General features: G+C 41.1%; 1 protein-coding gene across 1 annotated transcript in view; it reads left to right on the plus strand.

Moving 5' to 3' along the window:
• LOC137299690 (interleukin-6 receptor subunit beta-like) overlaps positions 1 to 2,113 on the plus strand; it is a 51,685-nt gene extending 49,572 nt beyond the window's left edge. Inside the window, exons 14-16 of the mRNA XM_067968629.1 lie at positions 199 to 295; positions 434 to 515; positions 1,235 to 2,113. Of these exons, the coding sequence (XP_067824730.1) occupies positions 199 to 295; positions 434 to 515; positions 1,235 to 1,756 (701 nt within the window). The 3' untranslated portion in view covers positions 1,757 to 2,113. The remainder of the gene's footprint in view (positions 1 to 198; positions 296 to 433; positions 516 to 1,234) is intronic.
• Positions 2,114 to 20,261: the final 18,148 nt, after the last annotated feature.

The following is a 20,261-nucleotide window of genomic DNA, read 5'->3' on the forward strand; positions in this document are numbered from 1 at the left end:
TTGTAGGCATAAACGGGGTGGCAGTGAGATGAAAATTACCCCTGTTAACTTTTAGCTGAGGTGTACTGTACTTTACAAGGCAGAGTCTGCTCAGTGTTACATTAACTTGATGTGCAGGTTTTCACTCACTAGTTTTGTACCATGAAAAGTTGTTATCTTTGTGTTTGACGTTAATAACTGTTACATTTCCAATATCAGATGATGGAGAAATTGAAGCCTTCCTGATGGTCATCTTTTTGTTCTCTCTGTTGATGGCACTGATTGTGATAGCAGCCTGTATCTATCAACGACACAGGTATATGGCAGAAATGTGTTTTGACCTGTAAAAATGTTTGAAATACAGTACTAGCTAACAAAAGAACATCAGTAGACAATTCTGGAGGCATCGTAGTAAAGTGGCATTTTTTTCTCCATTTACCTTTTGAATCCACAGAATTAAGAAACATTTCTGGCCCAACGTTCCAGATCCTGCAAATAGTAGCCTTGCCAAATGGATGCCAAAGAAATTATGGCAGGTAATTCTTGTCCAACTGCTCATTCTTCATTATGAGAGCGACAGGCTATTTTACCAGGAGAGGAATAGCAGCCCAGTTGATTCTACATATAGATATCCCTACATATAGAACTTAAGAAATCAAAAAGGCATTAGTTGTAAGACTCCAATTTTCCATACAAGCAACTTACCACACAAGATTGCGTCATTTCCTTGCTACTCTTGTATTTTTCAGTTTCAGTTGTAACCTTCATAATGGCCCTCTAGTAAACAGCCAGCATAGACATGATGGGCAAATGGTTTCCTTCTGTGCTATAAACTTCTGTACTTCTACGGTTGAAATTGAGTTGGGACATTTTGTTACAGGAAAGGTATTGTAGAAGTGCAAATTGTTGCTGGTGGTTATTCAGGTAAAGATTGATGACCCATCTTTAAATCACCCACTATTGTTTCACATGCCTACTAAGCTGAGGAGCTGGTACTGACAGTAGGAGTTTAAAAACAAATTATTTGTGGATGGGATGTGGCTGACAGTGGCACAGCCACATTTATTGCCCATTCCTGATTGTCCAGAGCAGCTGGTGTTGGGTCTTCATTTTGAACCGTTGCATTCCTTGTGGTAATGGTGCTCCCATGATATAGTTAAGTAGGGAGTAGACATCATTATAGCACAGATAAATGTTGGCAGATACATCACAAAGCAGCAACATTTCTAACTTATTCTACTTTTTGTGTTAAAAGGATGTAAAAGAGCTTCAAGAGGAGCAAAGTCCAAAGATTCAGGTCCAGGTTGTCTGTTGTGGTAGCCTGACCAAAGCCAACATCAGTAGCATCAACTATTACTGGATACAAGACGTGAAGCATGGGAACTATCCAAGGTCTGAGACCAACAGCTTAAATGAAGCGAACAGCAGCAACAAGCAATCCTTACAAGTCTTCAGCTCCTGGCAAAGTGAGTCAGATGCACAGGCTCTGGACAATTTCCATAACCTCCATCTCGCACCGGAGCACAGCAATGTGACCACAAATGACTACAAGAAACATGGGAATCCAACATTTGCTGTTATCGCATCAGACTCAATCCAGCCCCTTTTCTCTTGCTTATCTCCAAATACTCCTAGTGAAGAGCATAACCAGTCATCACTATTTCACAGTATCCCAGACAACAGCAATGATAAAACTCTCCAGGAGTTAAATGGTATAGTAGATGAACAGGAACTGTTATGCAGTTTTCCATTTTTAATGAATTTAAATATAGGTTAAAGTCCTGATATATTAAACTGAATATATTGTGATGGACAAGGCATCACAGTTGTGTGGGACAGGCTGGATGGACCACAGGATCTTTTCTTGTCCATCATTGTTGGTATGTTCGTGTAACAGTGGTATTAATATCGGCTAATATTGTGCGTTCAAGATTTCGCTGCACTCAAAATGCCAGTCAAAAGTTACTTTGCCAGTGTGCACCAAGGCCTGGTTTCTGAAGCAATTTAACTGTTCTACCGCTGAGGGGAAACAGTAGGACAAATGTTTTTAAAACAAAAAATCAAAGTTGGTGAAGGTGAGACAAAGTTTGAGTTTTATCCACCTTTTTTTTATTTCTGTAATGTGCAGTGAAATCTGATTAAAAGTATTTTTAAAGTAATTAAAATTTTAATAAGTTTTCAAAATTATCACTATGTAGCATTCTGAAACACAGACCAAGATGAAATGAAAGCAAAATACTTGAAAGAACCCAACCTTATCATCATGGTGGATAGATAAAGGGTGTTAAAACCCAAAGGACTTGAAATAAATGGGCTTACTCCTCAATCAGAATAGCAGACAGGAATTTCATACAAACACACCAGCATTCTAAGTTAAGATTCAGTCAGGCGCTAGTGCGATGCAAAATATAGAAATGGCAGCTGTGCACTTTTAGAATGGGCATGTATTAATATCCTCTCCCCAACCTTAAAGTTGTAAACATTGGTCGTTCAATCAATGAGCAGTGAATATTTCACCTTGAATTATAGAATGTAAACTATATGTATAACTGGCAAAACACTGATCTATAAGTGTACTCGGCACTGTGTATCAGCTGTTTCTTATAATCACTAGGGGGCTTTAGTAATTCCCACTATTATAGCATCAACATTTTGAACATTCTTAACATTATTATTTTGACCACTATTTGCCTTGACGTATTAATTATATGATTACGTGCAAGTTGTTAACTCCCTTCAACACACGTGACTCGATGCATTTCAGACATGAAGGCACTTTGTTTGGCCATTTTTGGGTTTTTTACTCTAATCATAGAATGATACAGCACAGAAGGAGGCCATTCAGCCCACTGTGCCTGTGCCAGCTCTTTGAAAGAGCTATCCATTTAGTCCCATTCCCCTTCTCTTTCCCCATAGCCCTGCAATTTTTTCCACTTCAAGTATTTATCCAATTCCCTTTTGAAAGTTATCATTGAATCTGCTTCCACCACCCTTTCAGGCAGTGCATTCCAGATCATAACAACTCGCTACGTAAGAAATTTTTGCCTCATGTCACTTCTGGTTCTTTTGCCAATTACCTTAAATCTGTATCCTCTGATTACCAACCCTTCTGCCACTGGAAACAATTTCACCTTATTTACTCTTATCAAAACCCTTTATGATTTTGAACACCTCTATCAAATCTCCCCGTAACCATCTCTGTTCTAAGAACAATCCCAGTTTCTCCAGTCTCTCCACGTAACTGAAGTTTTTCATCCCTGGTACCGTTCTAATAATTCTCCACTGCACCCTCTCTAAGGCCTTGACATCCTTCCTGAAGTGTGGTGCCCAGAATTGGCCACATTACTCCAGTTGAGGCCTAACCAGTGTTTTATAAAGGTTTAGCGTAACTTCCTTGTTTTTGTACTCCATGGGCTCGATTTTAGAATGGTGGCGGGTTGACAGCAGGGTGTTGGGGGGGGGTTGGTGAAGGTGCATGTGGCAAACCCGCATGAACAAAACTTACCATTTCCAACGCGATTGCACATTGATTGATAGTGCTTAACGTCCTCTCTGGGTTTCGTGCCTGGTAGCTAGCCTGATTGACGGGCTAGCTGCCATCAGGAGCTGCAACGCAAGGGGGTGGGGGTGGGGGGCGCGAGAAGGAGAGAGAGCCAGACATCATCCGGCACTGGACTGGAAGGCCGGGGGTGGGGGGAGAATTGAAGATCGGAGGCTGGACTGGAGGACCGTGCGGTGGGGTGGGGGGGAAAGAGGGGGACATCGGGATGGTGAAGAGGGGGACATTGTGGGGGATGAAGAGGGGGACATCGGAGCGGGAGACATCGGACATTGGAGCAGGTTTCAAAGGTAGGTTCATTTAGTGTTTTCACTTCCTTCCATGGTTTTTTATTTACCAGGCATGAATCTGAAGCAATGGGCAAGCCGCCCAGGTAAGTTAAAAATCTTTCTATTTATTCATCTGTCACAAGTAAAGTGCCTTAAGTACCTCAATGAGGTACATTTGGCTCTTCCGTTTTCGGGTCACCCGCGTGCACACATGTGGGTCCCTGGGAAACTCGGAAGTCGATGGGTTGGAGCCGGCTTCCGAACCTGAATGGGATTTCCACGATTTTCGGAGCCCCCCCGCCCCCAACACACCGGCAGTTGCCCCCTAAAATCACCCCCTATGCCTCCATTTATAAAGCCAAGGATCCTGTATGCCTTTTTAACAGCCTTCTCAACTTGTCCTGCCACCTTTAAAGACTTGTGTACGAACGCCCCCAGGTCTTTCTGTTTCTTCACTGCCTTTAAAATTGTATCATTTAGTTTATATTGTCTTTCCTCATTCTTCCTACCAAAATGAATCACTTCACACTTCTCTGCTTTCATCTGCTATGTGTCTGCCCATTTCACCAGTCTATGTCCTCCTGAAGTCTGTTACTATCCTCCTCACTGTTTACTACATTTCCGAGTTTCGTGTCATCTGAAAACTTTGAAATTATGCCCTGTATACCCAAGTCAGGTCATTAATATATATCAAAAGATCAGTGGTCCCAACACCAGCCCTGGGGAACACCACTGTATGACTCCCTCCAGTCTGAAAAACAACCGTTCACCACTTCTCTCTGCTTTCTGTCCCTTAGCCAATTTCGTATTCATGCAGCCACTGCCCCTTTAATCCCATGGCTTCAATTTTGCAAACAAGTCTATTATGTGGTACTTTATCAAACACCTTTTGAAAGTCCATAGACACATCAACTGCACTACACTAATCAACCCTCTCCATTACTTCATCAAAGAACTCAATCAAGTTAATCAAATATGATTTGCCTTTATCAAATCCGTGCTGGCTTTCATTTATTAACCCATATTTTTCCAAGTGCTAATTAATTTTGTTCTGGATTCATGTCTCTAAAAGTTTCCCGACCACCAACGTTAGGCCGAGTGGCCTGTAATTGCCGGGTTTATCCCTCTCCCCGTTTTTGAACAGGGGTGTAACATTTGCAATTGTCCAGTCCTCTGGCATCACTCCCATATCTATGGAAGATTGCGGCCAGAGCCTCTGCAATTTCCAAACTTTTTCCCTAGGATGCATCCCACCCAGACTGGGTGACTTTTCTACTTTGAGTGCTGCCAACCTTTTAAGTACCTCTTTATCTATTTTTATCCTATCCAATTTCTCTACTACCTCCTCCTTTACTGTGACATTGGCAGCATCCTCTTCTTTAGTGAATACAGATGTGAAGTACTCATTTAGTACCTCAGCCATGCCCTCTGCCTCCACAAGAAGATCTTTTTTATCCCTAATCGGCCCCACATTTCCTTTGACTACCTTTTTACTATTTATATGTTTGTAAAAGACTTCTGGGTTCCCTTTTATGTTACCCGCTCATCTATTCTCATACACTCTCTTTGCCCCTCTTATTTCATTTTTCAGTTCTCCCCTGTACTTTTTGTATTCAGCTTGGTTCTCTACTGAATGATGAACCTGACATTTATCATGCTTCCTTCCATTTGTTCTGCTTACCCATGTCTCTTGAAGGAACTGATTCACTCTGGGAAACCATTTCCCATAATATCAGTTACCTACACTCTGTTATCTCATGCAACTGGCATTATTTACGTGTGGGCTTGGATTGTGAGTCCCAGCCAGCTCTTCGACAGTGAGTCCAATTGAGATCACGTTTAGGGTTCTAGGTGTGCTTTTCCAGCAGTCGTCGCTGGATTGTGATTGGGATAACGAACCATGGTTTGTCCCTTCCATAGCCAGGAGAAACTGCGGTCTACCGTAGCACCTTCACTCCTGCTGTGGTCAGCATGGACCAAGAACTGAACCTGGGACTTCCCTGATCCAAATGATTCAGTTTTGCACCATACTGTGTGTAAACCCACTGAATCAAGGGGCAATTCTGTCTTGACTGTTTATGGATGGTTGCTAACCTGTTACTTTTAAGTCCTGATTTAACTTGGTAGGAAGATATGATTATACTGGGTGATTATTTTGAGGTCTGTTGTAAATGCGAATCTGTATTTTGTATTTTTTAATGAATATTATCATCGTAGAATGAATGATTAGAAATAGAGCATGAGGCAGTATGTTGGTTTGGTGCCTATAGTAGGTGGTTCTCAGGTACAACTAACAAGAGAAAAGTTACAAACTTTCAGTAAGCTATTCTGATGACCTTGTGGCTAACTCAGTGTTCTAGGTCACGCGGGCCAGAAAATCCCAGGTTTAAGTCCCAGCCTGGGCTGAATTAGCTGATCCCAGTGGATCTCAGAGTCCAGCACGTGAGTGCAAAAGACAAGGCTGAAGCGTTTGCAACCATCTTCAGCCAGAAGCGCCGAGTGGATGATCCATCTCGGCCTCCTCCCGATATCCCCACTATCACAGAAGCCAGTCTTCAGCCAATTCGATTCACTCCACGTGATATCAAGAAACGGCTGAGTGCACTGGATACAGCAGTGCTCCAGTACAGCTACAACACTGGCATCTACCGGACAATGTGGAAAATTGCCCAGGTATATCTTGTCCACAAAAAGCTGGACAAATCCAATCCAGCCAATTACCGCCCCATCAGTCTACTCTCAATCATCAGTAAAGTGATGGAAGATGTCGTCGACAGTGCTATCAAGCTGCACTTACTCACCAATAACTTGCTTAACGATGCTCAGTTTGGGTTCCGCCAGGATCACTCAGCTCCAGACCTCATTACAGCCTTGGTCCAAACATGGACAAAAGAGCTGAATTCCAGAGGTGAGGTGAGAGTGACTGCCCTTGACATCAAGGCAGCATTTGACCAAGTGTGGCACCAAGGAGCCCTAGTAAAATTGAAGTCAATGGGAATTAGGGGGAAAACTCTCCAGTGGCTGGAGTCATACATAGCACAAAGGAAGATGGTAGTGGTTGTTGGAGGCCAATCATCTAAGCCCCAGGACATTGCTGCAGGAGTTCCTCAGGGCAGTGTCCTAGGCTCAACCATCTTCAGCTGCTTCATCAATGACCTTCCCTCCATCATAAGGTCAGAAATGGGGATGCTCGCTGATGATTGCACAGTGTTCAGTTCCATTCGCAACCCCTCAGATAATGAAGCAGTCCTTGCCTGCATGCAGCAAGACCTGGACAACATTCAGACTTGGGCTGATAAATGGCAAGTAACATTAGCGCCAGGCAAGTGCCAGGCAATGACCATTTCCAACAAGAGAGAGTCTAACCACCTCCCCTTGACATTCAACGGCATTACCATCGCCGAATCCCCCACCATCAACGTCCTTGACCAGAAACTTAACTGGACCAGCCATATAAATACTGTGGCTACAAGAGCAGGTCAGAGGCTGGGTATTCTATGGCGAGTGACTCACCTCCTGACTCCCCAAAGCCTTTCCACCATCTACAAGGCACAAGTCAGGAGTGTGATGGAATACTCTCCACTTGCCTGGATGAGTGCAGCTCGAACAACACTCAAGAAGCTTGACACCATCCAGGACAAAGCAGCCCACTTGATTGGCACCCCATCCACCACCCTAAACATTCACTCCATTCACCACCAGCGCACTGTGGCTGCAGTGTGTACCATCCACAGGATGCACTGCAGCAACTCGCCAAGGCTTCTTCGACAGCACCTCTGAAACCCGCGACCTCTACCACCTAGAAGGAAAAGGGCAGCAGGCACATGGGAACAACACCACCTGCACATTCCCCTCCAAGTCACGCACCATCCCGATTTGGAAATATATCGCCGTTCCTTCATCGTCACTGGGTCAAAATCCTGGAACTCCCTTCCTAACAGCACTGTGGGAGAACCTTCACCACACGGACTGCAGCGGTTCAAGAAGGCGGCTCACCACCACCTTCTCAAGGGCAATTAGGGATGGGCAATAAATGCTGGCCTTGCCAGCGACGCCCACATCCCATGAACAAATTTTTAAAAAGCAGCAACTGTATGTAGGGCCAGTAACACAGTGTAATACAACACATTAAATTGGTGTTGGTTCCCAGGAAAAAAATATTTTTCCCTCTAGTCTGGAGTGACTCGGAGTATTAAAAGTTCTCCAGCCGCAGTAGAAAATCAGTTGAAATGGTGCTCAAATCCTACTCTTCCCTCTGTTGCTTGCAGTTTTTTTTTCACCATGCATTATTAATGTTGCCTCCCAGCCTCTACTGATTCAATTGCTAAAAGTCTCAGTGACTTTGTTTCATTCAGTACTTCTGTCCATAGATTCTGACTTTCTCCTTCCCTTCCTAAGATATATTTTCCTCTCATACCAAATGTGAGTGAAAAAGTTGGTGCAAATATAAAACTCTCACTAGAGGAAAATATGTCTGCCTGTGTTCAGCTATCTCTGTTTAGTGTTTAAATCTCTCTCTGTCACTCCACTGCTGCTGGCTGGGCTGAACTTGGCATCAAATCTCTCCTTCCTTGGTAATAAAGAACGGTGAAAAAAGGAGAAAATACAAATGAAAGAAAATTAAAAGCAAAAGAGAATCATCTAAAACAAGGAGGCTAAAGAAAGAAGTGACAGTAAACTTACCAAAGGTGAGAAGTAAAAACTTGAATCAGAATGTAGAAGTAGATGATATGAGAAATGAAAAGAAAAATAAAGATACTATTTAAAATTGAAATGGAAGGAAAATATAAATACTTACATTGTTTATAAAATGATTTGAGCCCTGAACCAGAAATAAGGGCACATTGTAAACTTGTGATAAAGCATGATCTATAACAAGAACAAGCTGTGAAAACTATATATGTAAATAATTGAAATACTCTGGTAACAATTACACACTAATGATTTAATTAGGTCTAAAGAATACCCACTGGGTACCAATGGTATCTGGAAAGTACATTGAGTTAATCTCTTACTGATGCCACAGATCTGAGTGAGCTATAGATCAACCATCTCCATACCTTCAACTTATCAGCATATGTTCTTTATATACTTAATACAAGTGTATCCTTTTAATTAAAAAAATATTAAAAATGTTAAAAGTTTGCACACTGGCTCCATCTACTGGCCAATATAAGCAAAGCGGTTTCATTTACTTGTGTTAAGATGTAATGCTTGGTTTCATAAATTTTTGTTTCAGATGACGGATCATTGTTGTGAATTTTAGTAACATCGTATATTATCACTTGCACATCTGGCGTGGATATGATTATTCAATATGAAAAATGGTTCCTGCTCCACAATGTGACATAATTGCATCTGAAACTTTGAGCTTGAAATGGCACCATGGTATACTTGCATACAAATGTTTAATGTGTTGGTTTGCAATCTCTTTAATGGCAGAGAAAGGAATTTCACAGAACACATGAACAATGCATGGCACAGAAACACACCTTCCCCATGAATAACGTTATTGCATAAATATAAAATAAATGCTTGTAATGTAAATGTTTGTAAAAATCTCCTATTCAGTTCATCAATATGTTGCAGAAACAACAGAATTGTATTTGTAAAAAGAGAAATTTGGGCAAAAAATATATTTTTATGTTTATTATTTCATTACTACAATTCCATAAAGATGTGGAGGCCTCTGGTGGCTATTTTGTGTAACTACAGTCTTTTTTTGCAAAACTTTGTTTCTTGAAGTGCAATAAAGAAGTCCTCTGAGCTAAACCAGCACTCTTACCTGTTGCACATCAAATCTTTAATATATGAAACTAATGAATGTATTCCCTAAGTATTACTGTGGTTATTATTTGGTGTGACTCTACAGTATTTTACAACATGAGCGCAAGTCATTCTACAAAATTGTTCTTCAGCATTAACCCTTTCAGAACAGTACAATTATTTTGCACCAAAATGAAATAATATCTAATAGATAACAAGCCGAAATGGCCAGTGAGTAAATACACTGTCTAGTGTGCTACTGAGCTATTCAGACCAGAAAGATCCCAGATTGAATTCTCAGGTCTTTGTTGAGTTAGCTGCTCTCAGCCAAGACAGCAACTGGGGTGTCTCATTGGCCCTAGCATCCTTGGTCAGGTTTCCTGGTCTTGATCACCGTTCAGAGACCCCTTGATGGAAGTGCAGGATGGTGCTGAGTGAGGATAGGACGTCTCCAGAGTTGTGTTGGGTGTGTACTAGGTATACTGAGAATACTAATTTGTTATGCTTGAAGACTACAGTCTAAATGATGATTAAACGTTATGTGTAGTCCTTATCATCATATCTTTTACATACATTACATGATATATTTAATGCTCATTCATACCATTATCATTACATACTATGTATAAGCCCCTTTCATAGACAATGTCTATTACTATTACCTACAATGACTAATCTTCCTTTGTATTTTCATGATGTAAAATTTTTCTGTTTCCTAAAATTAATTAAATATTATTAATGTAGACTGATGACAAGTTCCAGTCCATTATTAATTGGGTAATTGTGAATGGATGGTGACCCATAAATTAATTTGTCCCCACCTATTGCCGAAACTGTGCATTGGATTAAAGGTTTCGATGCATCTCATTCTTGACTATCAGCCCTCCTTGGCAGCAAAAGCTCTCGTGTAAGAGGTGTTTTCAGATGATAGTATTGCTCAATGAGATCACTGATCCACTTTTAATTTGGAACAAAGCCCATGTTTGAAGAGTTACACGTTACTGAAGAGGCAGAGTAACTGCAACATGTTGAAGAACAAAAAGAGTTGATAGTAGAATGGTGCTTCCCATCTCAAACATGGCAAGTTTCAAGTAGTGAGCCTGAATGGCCACCTTTTTCCTCATGGGATTCATAAAAGTATGTCAGAGCCTGGCTCCAAAAGCATAAGACAGGAAAATTTTTACAGGGCTATGGGGAAAGTGCAGGAGAGTGGTAATTGGATAGTTCTTTCAAAGAGCCAGCACAGGCACGATGGGCGAAATAGCCTCCTGTGCTGTAACATATTATGATACGGCAACTCGCACAAGGTCAAGGCGATATGGAAGGTTTCATCTGATGACGATCATAATGCTTTGTGGAGATGACTGTGATGAAGAAGAGCTGCTGGTCATATTAGCACGCAAATGCTTAATGTGTTCATGTGACATTCCTTTATCTGCCATTTATACAGAGTTGTTAACCTGTTTAACATAAATACATTAATACTTGTGTTAAAATAGCAGACAGGAATGTCAGACTAAGATCGCAAACAGTAATTTCTAGGATCAAAAAGGTATAATGGAATATCAAGAAATATGATTCAAGAATCCAGTACATGATTCTGTTTCTAATCAATTATAATAACGTACACTATTCACTGTTTTAGATTTTGGTTATATTTTCTCATATGATGTAGTGTACACATCAAAACAGATTTCTCTGTATATAAAAAGACTAATCAAAATTCTGGAAAATGCATCAAATCGGCCAAAATCAAAATTTTCAGGGAGAAGAAACAAGCGGCAAGATCCCACTAGTAAATAAATCCCAAGCATTTTGTACAGTATACTCACTCCTACAATTGCTACTAAACTACAGATAACCTGCTAATGCTTATGAGATCATTTTACAAGTTTGGGTTGCCAGCGGGGAGCCTCGTTCACTGGTTACACATATCAGGAAGTGGTGGATGCACATCCATTCACAATGGATAGAAAATTGAGGGCAGCCACCTGTGATTTTCCAATCTGTGGGCAATGATCCTTGCTATCAGCATGGACTCATTAAATCTGCCTCACAGATGGGGCAAGTGTTGCAGGATGCAAGTGTGACACTTGCATGAAGTCCACTCTATAAGCAAGGCTTTTAATATATCATAGATTGCTTTACTTAAGTATGGTATTTACACTGCATTTTCATTGGGGCTAGCACTAACACCACACAAATGAACATTTGTGGTCCAAATATTTTCCATGAAAAGTAAAATTACTTCTAGAACAGACCTGAATGAGAATAAGACCTACTGAGTAGGTCGAAATGGACTGAATTTTCGATAAATGATAAAGCGAAACAGCTTTTTTTTTGATTTTTGCAGTTTTCTTATAAAGTCTGTTAAAATGTTTCATTTTTTGTTTATATTTTTTCACCCTTCATGCCACACACCATTCAGAGAGAGAGAGAGAAAAAACAGGCAGCCATTCTGTTCCTGGGCCTCTAACATCCCTGTTCCGGAGCATCCCAGAGTTGCCATGGTGGACTGGTCTTGTCTAACTAGTTTTGATCATCTTCAAGGGGGTTGGAGAGGAATGTTCCACATTTGTTTCCCTAATTGACCTGGGTTTTTATGGTTCTTTTTCATCTATCCCAGGAGATTACATGGCTTTCGGGTGGGGCGGGGAGTGTATATATTGTGACACGTGAGGCATTGCAGTTGTGTGGGACAAGCTGGATTGAATGGTGGGTCTTTTCCTGTCCGTCATTGTCTTATGTATGTATTGAGAAAATAACTCGCATCAAATTGGTTCCATTGGCCCAGCTGAGATCGGAAATGATCATATGGTGAAATCATGGATATAAACATAAATCGTTCAACTTCAATATGCTTCAGTATATCAACATGCTTAGCTCATTTGGTATCACTTTTGTCTCTGGATTAGAAGGGAATGGGTTCAAGCCCCACTTGAGCATATAATCCAGGCAAGTCTTTTTTATCTGCATATAAATAACATTGAAAATCAGATTCCAGAGTTCTAATGAATTTTTTTCTCAGCGTCATGCTCATGAAGGGGAGGACTGTTAGTGCTGGGAATGGAACATTTTCCATTTTAGGCAACTAGAGTCAGCACCAAACATTTCCAGATAGATGTAGCACTTTGTGCTGACAATTGCGTTGGTCCTAGGATCAGAAGAGTACCTTCCACTACCATAGTATGATATTTTCCATTTCCCGCACAATCCATCCTGGACTGCACCAGTACCATACCCCTAACACACATCTAACATGATGTGGAGATGCCGGTGATGGACTGGGGTGGACAAATGTAAGGAGTCGTACAACACCAGGTTATAGTCCAACAGCTTTATTTGAAATCACAAGCTTTCGGAGGCTTCCTCCTTCGTCAGGTGAGTGAAGGGTTCCATAAAGGCAACGCATATGCTTACACACATCTAACATTAAGACTTTTCAATGTGGGCCGGTCTGTGCCATAGACACCTTCACAGCCATCTCAATTCTGCTTTATATTGGATGACAGAAAGCAGAAGGGAGGAGCAGGTGATCGACAGGAAAGGGCTCCAGGCTGATTATTTAAGTTTACATTTCTCTTGGCTGTTGAAGAGTGCATTCCATCTGAACGAGTTCTGTAATAATTAGAGATTTTTTTTCAAGATCGTATATTAGAATAATATGGGATGCAAGGCTTCTCAGAAATTAATAAAAGCCCTGCAGAGTTGATTCATAACTATGTGTAAATCAATGTTTAACAGAGATTTTAAAAACAAGTTGAAACAGGCTATCTGATATAACATTGGAAGAAGGTTGTAACTAGAGTACACTCTACCCAGCCTGCCAATCATTCCTCCCACAGGGACAGGAGTGAAGTTGCTCCTTTTTTCCATGGCATAGAGGCTAACGTGACTCTGGCTTGGTTCCAATAAATGTGTACAGTGTCACATATACAGTAAATTGATAAAACAGTCCTTATAGTTGTGTATGTCATGGTATAATATTGATATATTTTGTTAGATAAATATATAGTCCAATAGTCAGAGTAATCTAAAATCAGTTTGTTTTGCACTTGAATCAAACTGTCCCGAAAAAGACCTCCGTTCTGTCTAAAACAAATTCGGGCTAACACGAGATGGTAACCGAATTATGTCGCTAATTGGATCATTTTTAAAGATGGAAGAGCAAAACTGCTAAGGCTTTCATATCCCGGCCAGGCAAGACCGTACTGCCAAGATATGCAAGGGAGTTATTGAATTGATGTCCTTCCCACTATACTTCCACGTTTTCATATTGAAATAACTCACATTCATTCAGCCATGGACCACTCCCCACTCCCCACACCACACACACAACTCTGAAGGAATGTCATGTAGTATCGTAGCCACAAAGCTAAGTTGGAGTTTCTGTATCCATCTTACCACCAGTAATGTTTCTAAGTAACTATCTGTTATATTTTGCCATTCTACGGCGGCCTTTTGTATAACATTGCATTTAAGAGCATAAGTGAGGCACTTAAAAAAAACTTTATTGTTAAGTATGTGACTCACTCTGCTGGTTATGATTATTAACCACATGATAGTTTTAAAATATAATTAATATTTGTAGCTTTTTCAACTTTAAAGCCACACTATTTCAGTTTTATTTAAATGTTCATCGTAAAAATCTGTACCTCTTTCAATTTTCTCCCTTCTCTCCTTTAAGCAATGACTTATCCAGGCTGTGGTTCCTCAAGCCATGGCAGCCATCTTGTACCTCACCTAAGTGGTCTTCCAGTGAGAGCTTTTAGGTAGTGAGCATTGGTGGGTTATTAAATTGTGGGAGTGGTGGGGGGGGGCATTATGTTTCTATTGTTGTTAGATTTCCTAATAACCCAGCATCAAATTATAAAGAAAAACAATTTAGTTTATTATGATTGAAAAGAATTTTACATTCACGTAACATTCAGCAGTTGAAGCTCTGCTTACAGCCTCCATCATGCAGATTGAGCTACTTCTGATTCTAATTGCTTGTGCTCAGTTGAAACCATTTATATGTAGGATTGCCAACCCTCCTGGATTGCCCTGGAGTCTCCAGGTATTAACGATTCATCTCCAGGACATTGCTGCGAGCAAATTGGGAGAAAAATCATAGAGGCATTAAAAACAATTGTGTGTATTTTTCATTTTCATTTTTAGTTACAAAAATATTGGAGAAGGATAAAAGAGGCTGTTTAACTGGGCGGGGCGGTTGAAGGCGGGGTCATGTGATGAAACCTCCAGGAATACGTCCAACCAGAGTTGGCAACCCTATTTAAGAACATAAGAACATAAGAAATAGGAGCAGGAGTGGCCAATCGGCCCCTCGAGCCTGCTCCGCCATTCAATAAGATCATGGCTGATCTGATCCTAACCTCAAATCTAAATTCATGTCCAATTTCCTGCCCGCTCCCCGTAACCCCTAATTCCCTTTACTTCTAGGAAACTGGTTAAATGGATATATTATTACATCCTCTTTTCTTCAAAACAAACATTTGCACTTATTTATAATTAAACACTTCCTTTAATATTTTACTTATTATTAGTGATTGTGTAACATAACATAACTATATTGTAATAAACAATCTCTTTACTTTCTAAAGCTAATAATGATCTGTTCGTAGTTGTATCTAGAAACGTTAACACTTTAACGTGTCTCTGTAAACCTTTCTGGGTGTTTAATGTCACAATTCGTCCTTACTCCAGGAAGCTCACCTGGTCTTCCATCCCCTTATCATTGGTTTCTGATCTATCAGATGGTTAAAAAACGATACAGCTGGATCAGACTCTCTAGTTGCTGCATCCTCAACAGGTGATTTATTCCTCAATTGCTAATGTCCCAACGTTTACCTTTCTAAGCAACACAACTGTCTTGTTTGTATCAAGCAGTCCTTTTACATATCCTCATATCTCTTGCTGTTTGTGATTCCAGCTTTAATCTGTTGTCTTTCCTAACAGTTTTTTTAAGAGCTGAGACTTTTCCCATGAGATTTGATATAAATTTCCCTAGTTATTGAGCAGGTTCTGCTCATCTTTCTTGCGCAGCGGAAGCAGTATGTGTTCAATAGCTAAGATTTCCATACTGTCATGGTTCATGGTTCATTAGGGATGATGTCATCAACAAATGTCAGCTCAGAAACTCTAAATATGCTTTTGTCTTTATTAAAATTCAGATTTATTCCTCTAGCAACTTCCAGTATTTTCCAAAATTTGTTGCCATGTTTCCCTTTGGATGAATTCCACACTATTATGTCACCGTTACTACGTCAGTCTGGTTACATGTCATATTCATATATCGTATGTATAGTTCGTTGGCATATCAGCCCCAATTTTAACTCACAGCGTGAGAGCGGTCGGGGCAAGTGGCAAGCTCCGGTGGCTACGCCGAGCGAGGTAACTCCTGGGCCTCATTTCCAAGCTGGAGGCCAATCTTCCCTCCTGTACCCAGCAGAAATCTCTACCTGGCCAGAGGACGGGAGCGGGATTTCAGGAGGCAGGAAGCTGCCACAGTGGACCCAAGGGAACGGTCCTCTGCAAGGTAAGTGGTTAAGGGATGATCAGGAGGTGATGACAATCGGGGGAAATCCGGGGCCGGGCAAGCCCAATGTTTCCTTATGGGGCCAGGAGCAGTGCCCCTGCTCCTCATGGAAACCATTTTTTTTAAAATGTAAACTTGCCTTGCTGGGCCTCTTCTGGCTGTTGATTCATTTGCCGCCAGCTTTCTCTGGCGAGGAAGCCACAATGGCTTCCCCGCGCAAGCTTGGGGTTAAAATAGCAGTCGGGCCCCGATGACATCATGGGGGTCTGATCTGCATATTTAAAGCTTTCCGGCGGGCGTCCCACGTGCCTGCTGAAAACAGCAGGTTAAAATTCTATCCCATGCCGGGAAGGCAGCTGGATCCCAGGGGGTAAGTCGCTGCCCTGATTTTAACTGCTCACCTGGTTTTCGCTGAGCCGAGGTTAAAATCAGAGCTGGCGTGTTAAAATATATGTGTTGTTCTGGAGCTGAAGCAAAGCCAAAGGGAAACAGTAATGCAGAATCTGTACTTCCCATACGAATGTGCAAACCTGGAACATGCTCCATTCAATTTCAGTTGCCAGAAACCTAAAGTATTTTGCATTTTCAAAATGTGCCATAATTTTCTCATAAGTTGAAATATTCCCTTTTAGTAACTCTGTTCAGGGTACTGAGCAAATTCACAATTTACCACTCCTTTTGACAATAGTTACTAATGAGTTCATTCATTCTGTCAATTCATCTATGTTCTTCATGACTTCTAAGTCCTCCATTCTATCAAGCTTTTTTTTTCTTTTTCCAGTAGTGCAAACAATACTTTACTACATGGGCAGATTATTTGGAAACTTACTCATCGATCCTAATTTGACATCTTGGAAACAACCCAACCTTGAAACCAATCTTTTTATCCCTATGTAAGTGTTCCATCTGTACAAGACTTCCATACACCAGGTCACGTTGAGCTTTCACTGTAATTACTGTTTTTACCAGATTGAGTTTTTTTACACATTTATCTCCTGGCATCACTACTAACAATAACAGAGGTGGCTCAGTCGTAGCGCTCTCGCCTCTGAGTCAGAAGGTTGTGGGGACCAGTCCCACTCCAGAGACTTGAGCACAAAATCTAGGCTGACACTTCCAGTTCAGAACTGAGGGAGTGCCGCAGTGTCGGAGAATGCCATCTTTCGGATGAGGCGTCTGCCCTCTCAGATGGATGTAAAAGATCCCAAGGCACTATTTTGAAGAAGAGCAGGGAAGTTCTCTCCAGTATCCTGCCCAATGTTTATCCTGCAACCAACATCACTATTATCTGGTGATTATCTCATTGCTGTTTGTGGGACCTTGCTGTGCATGAATTGGCTGCTGCCTTTCAACATTACAACAGTAACTACACTTCAAAAGTACTTAATTGGCTGTAAAGCACTTTGGGACATCCTGAGGTCATGGGAGGCGCTATATAAATGCAAGTTCCTTCTTTTCTTTACTCAGTGCCATCGTTAACAACAATCAAATCACATAATTTGTAATACAGTGTGTGTTGTTATGCAGGACCATGAAAACTCAAATGAATTTTTATTATTTTAAATAAAAATCTCTGTTCTACCAATGATTTGCTTTCAGATGGTGCAACGGTAGAAATAGAAATAACACCCCCCCTTCCCCTCTTAGTGTAGTCGTCGCCTTGCAATTTGAGTGAGTTTAGTCTAGAAGTTGGGTGAATATAGGATTGGGCTTGGCTGGGACACTCCCTATAATGATATACAGGAAGTTTTGAGAGAGATGGGCATAGAGCATGGAGGCAACAACATAGTCTAAGACCTTAGAGAGGAAAAGGAGGTTAGAGATGGAATCATATATCAGTTTATGATTAAGACTTTATAGCGATTCCTTTAATATCAGTAAACATCTATGTTTCAATTATCATTTTTAAGCACTTTTCTCCCTTCCTCCTCTCCTGAAGGTATGATATCAATCTCCCTATAGTATCTCACCCAAGTTGATAACATGGTGCAGTGCAGATTCACCAGAATGATACCGGGGCTAAAAGGGTTAAATTATGAGGCCAGCTTGCATGGACTAGGTTTGTACTCCCTGGAGTATAGAAGATTAAGGGGTGATCTAATTGAGGTGTTTAAGATGATCAAAGGAGTTGATAGGGTAGATAGAAACTATTTCCTTTGGTGGGGGGGTCCAGAACAAGGGGGCATAACCTTAAAATTAGAGCTAGGCCATCAGCGATGGTGTCCGAAAGCACTTCTTCACACAAAGGGTCGTGGAAATCTGGAACTCTCTCCCCAAAAAATCTGTTGAGGCTGGGGGTCAATTGAAAATTTCAAAACTGAGATTGATAGATTTTTGTTAGGCAAGGGTATTAAGGGTTACGGAACCAAGGCGGGCAGATGGAGTTAATGATCTAATTGAATGGCAGAACTGGCTTGATGGGCTGAGTGGCCTACTCCTGTTCCTATGTTCCTATGTGCGAGTGTGGGCAATAGGTATCAGTTGAGTATTTGTCTGTAGGGGGCATCACAGCCAAGCTTACACATGCACACATTCTAGCAAGAATTACTGGATAGTGATCAGGAACAGGAACCCTGGCACATTTTTCTCCCGCCCAAACCCAGAAGTGCTGAGACCAATTGTAGAAACCCAAATGCTACCTGGACTGAAATCAGTTAACTCAGTACAGTCCAGAAAGCAAACCTGTGATCTTCTGGCCTGAAAAGCATTGGGCCCCTCATTTAAGGGATCTAACGCCTGTTTCAGCCATCCACCCAGGACACCTAGAAAATGGTCCCTGCAAATTTAGCATTGAGACCAATGCCTGCACAGATTTCAGGGGATAAGTGAGTAAATCAGTTCATTTATCCTTCGTGTGGCCATTTGTCTCTTAGGATTTGAATGCCACAAATTCCACCTTTGAGTGTTTTTTTTTGTTAGGTCAAGTTTACTTTCTCTGAGGCACAGGATATGATGTACCTGTAAAGAATGTTTGATGTTTTCCTCCAGGTGCAGGCGTCATTGTATTCTTGACACAGCTAGCCTATAGAGGTTCCCTATCTCCACCAGCATCTTTGTCCCAACCAGTAGAGCTATTTTAGTATGTGACTGTCACTTAATCACAGACCGATGTCAGCTTTAACTTTCCATTATTTCTCCATGGAGCCTAACTGAGCCAGTTAGGCTAGACTTTCTATAGGTTGGGATAAGAAATTTCCGGAATTCAGTTACAATTACAACCTCATGAGTCACATGTGAACAATAACATATAGGAAATTGCTAATTATTCACCTTCCATCACGAACAAATTCTTCAGGAAACTATTCATTGTTTGGCAAGGTTATCAGAATTCATATTACAATTAAGCAGAACATTTTGTAACTGAGCAAGCTATTAATACATCCTGCAACTAAAGTAAACACCCCATAATGCAGTTCCTCACAATGTCATCACCAAGTGGGGTTGTGCTATTTTAGGAAAAATAAATGTAAATATGTGTGCCCGTCCAGATGAGGTGTGTCATTGATGGTGAGGAAAGGAAGACTCTTCCACTATTGGGCACACAGTGTAACTATGAAGTACTCCCAGTTCAAGTACAACATAGACAAATACAGAATAAACCTCCATCTACTCTGATGCAACCACATGCCTGAAACCCAATCTCAGATGAGTACCTATCCCCACCACACACCCTCCAAATGCACCAGAGTTCATTTCTCTATTTCCTACGCCAGCCATTTTTGTGGCCTCTTGGAATGAGATAACCAATTTAGTGCCATTTGTGTCAAATTATGGGCAGTTTTGTGTTATGGGCTTTGCACTCTTTGTAGGAACAGGATTAAGACTGCCCAAATTCCCTTAATGCCAGCAGAGAAGAGGTTTTCATCTCATCAATTTGGGGTGGATTCAATCCCACATCCTAGAGGTGAGATGAGGACAGTGTGTAAACTCACAAAAGCTTTTTTTTATGCTTTTCACTTCATCTGCATAGTGTGCTCCTTAGATTCTTAGTGTTCCACTATGATTCAACAACTCAAGTTCCAGAATAGCCAACGTGGATAGAGGCCAAGCTAGAAGAGTTAACTACTATGGCTAATTTCTCACCCCCTTCCGTATTTAGATTTAATAGCTCTTCTAAAGGGAGTATTTACCTCTCCTCCTTTACAAAAAT

Source organism: Heptranchias perlo, chromosome 29, assembly GCF_035084215.1.
Source record: "Heptranchias perlo isolate sHepPer1 chromosome 29, sHepPer1.hap1, whole genome shotgun sequence".
In the NCBI taxonomy this organism is placed as follows: domain Eukaryota; kingdom Metazoa; phylum Chordata; class Chondrichthyes; order Hexanchiformes; family Hexanchidae; genus Heptranchias; species Heptranchias perlo.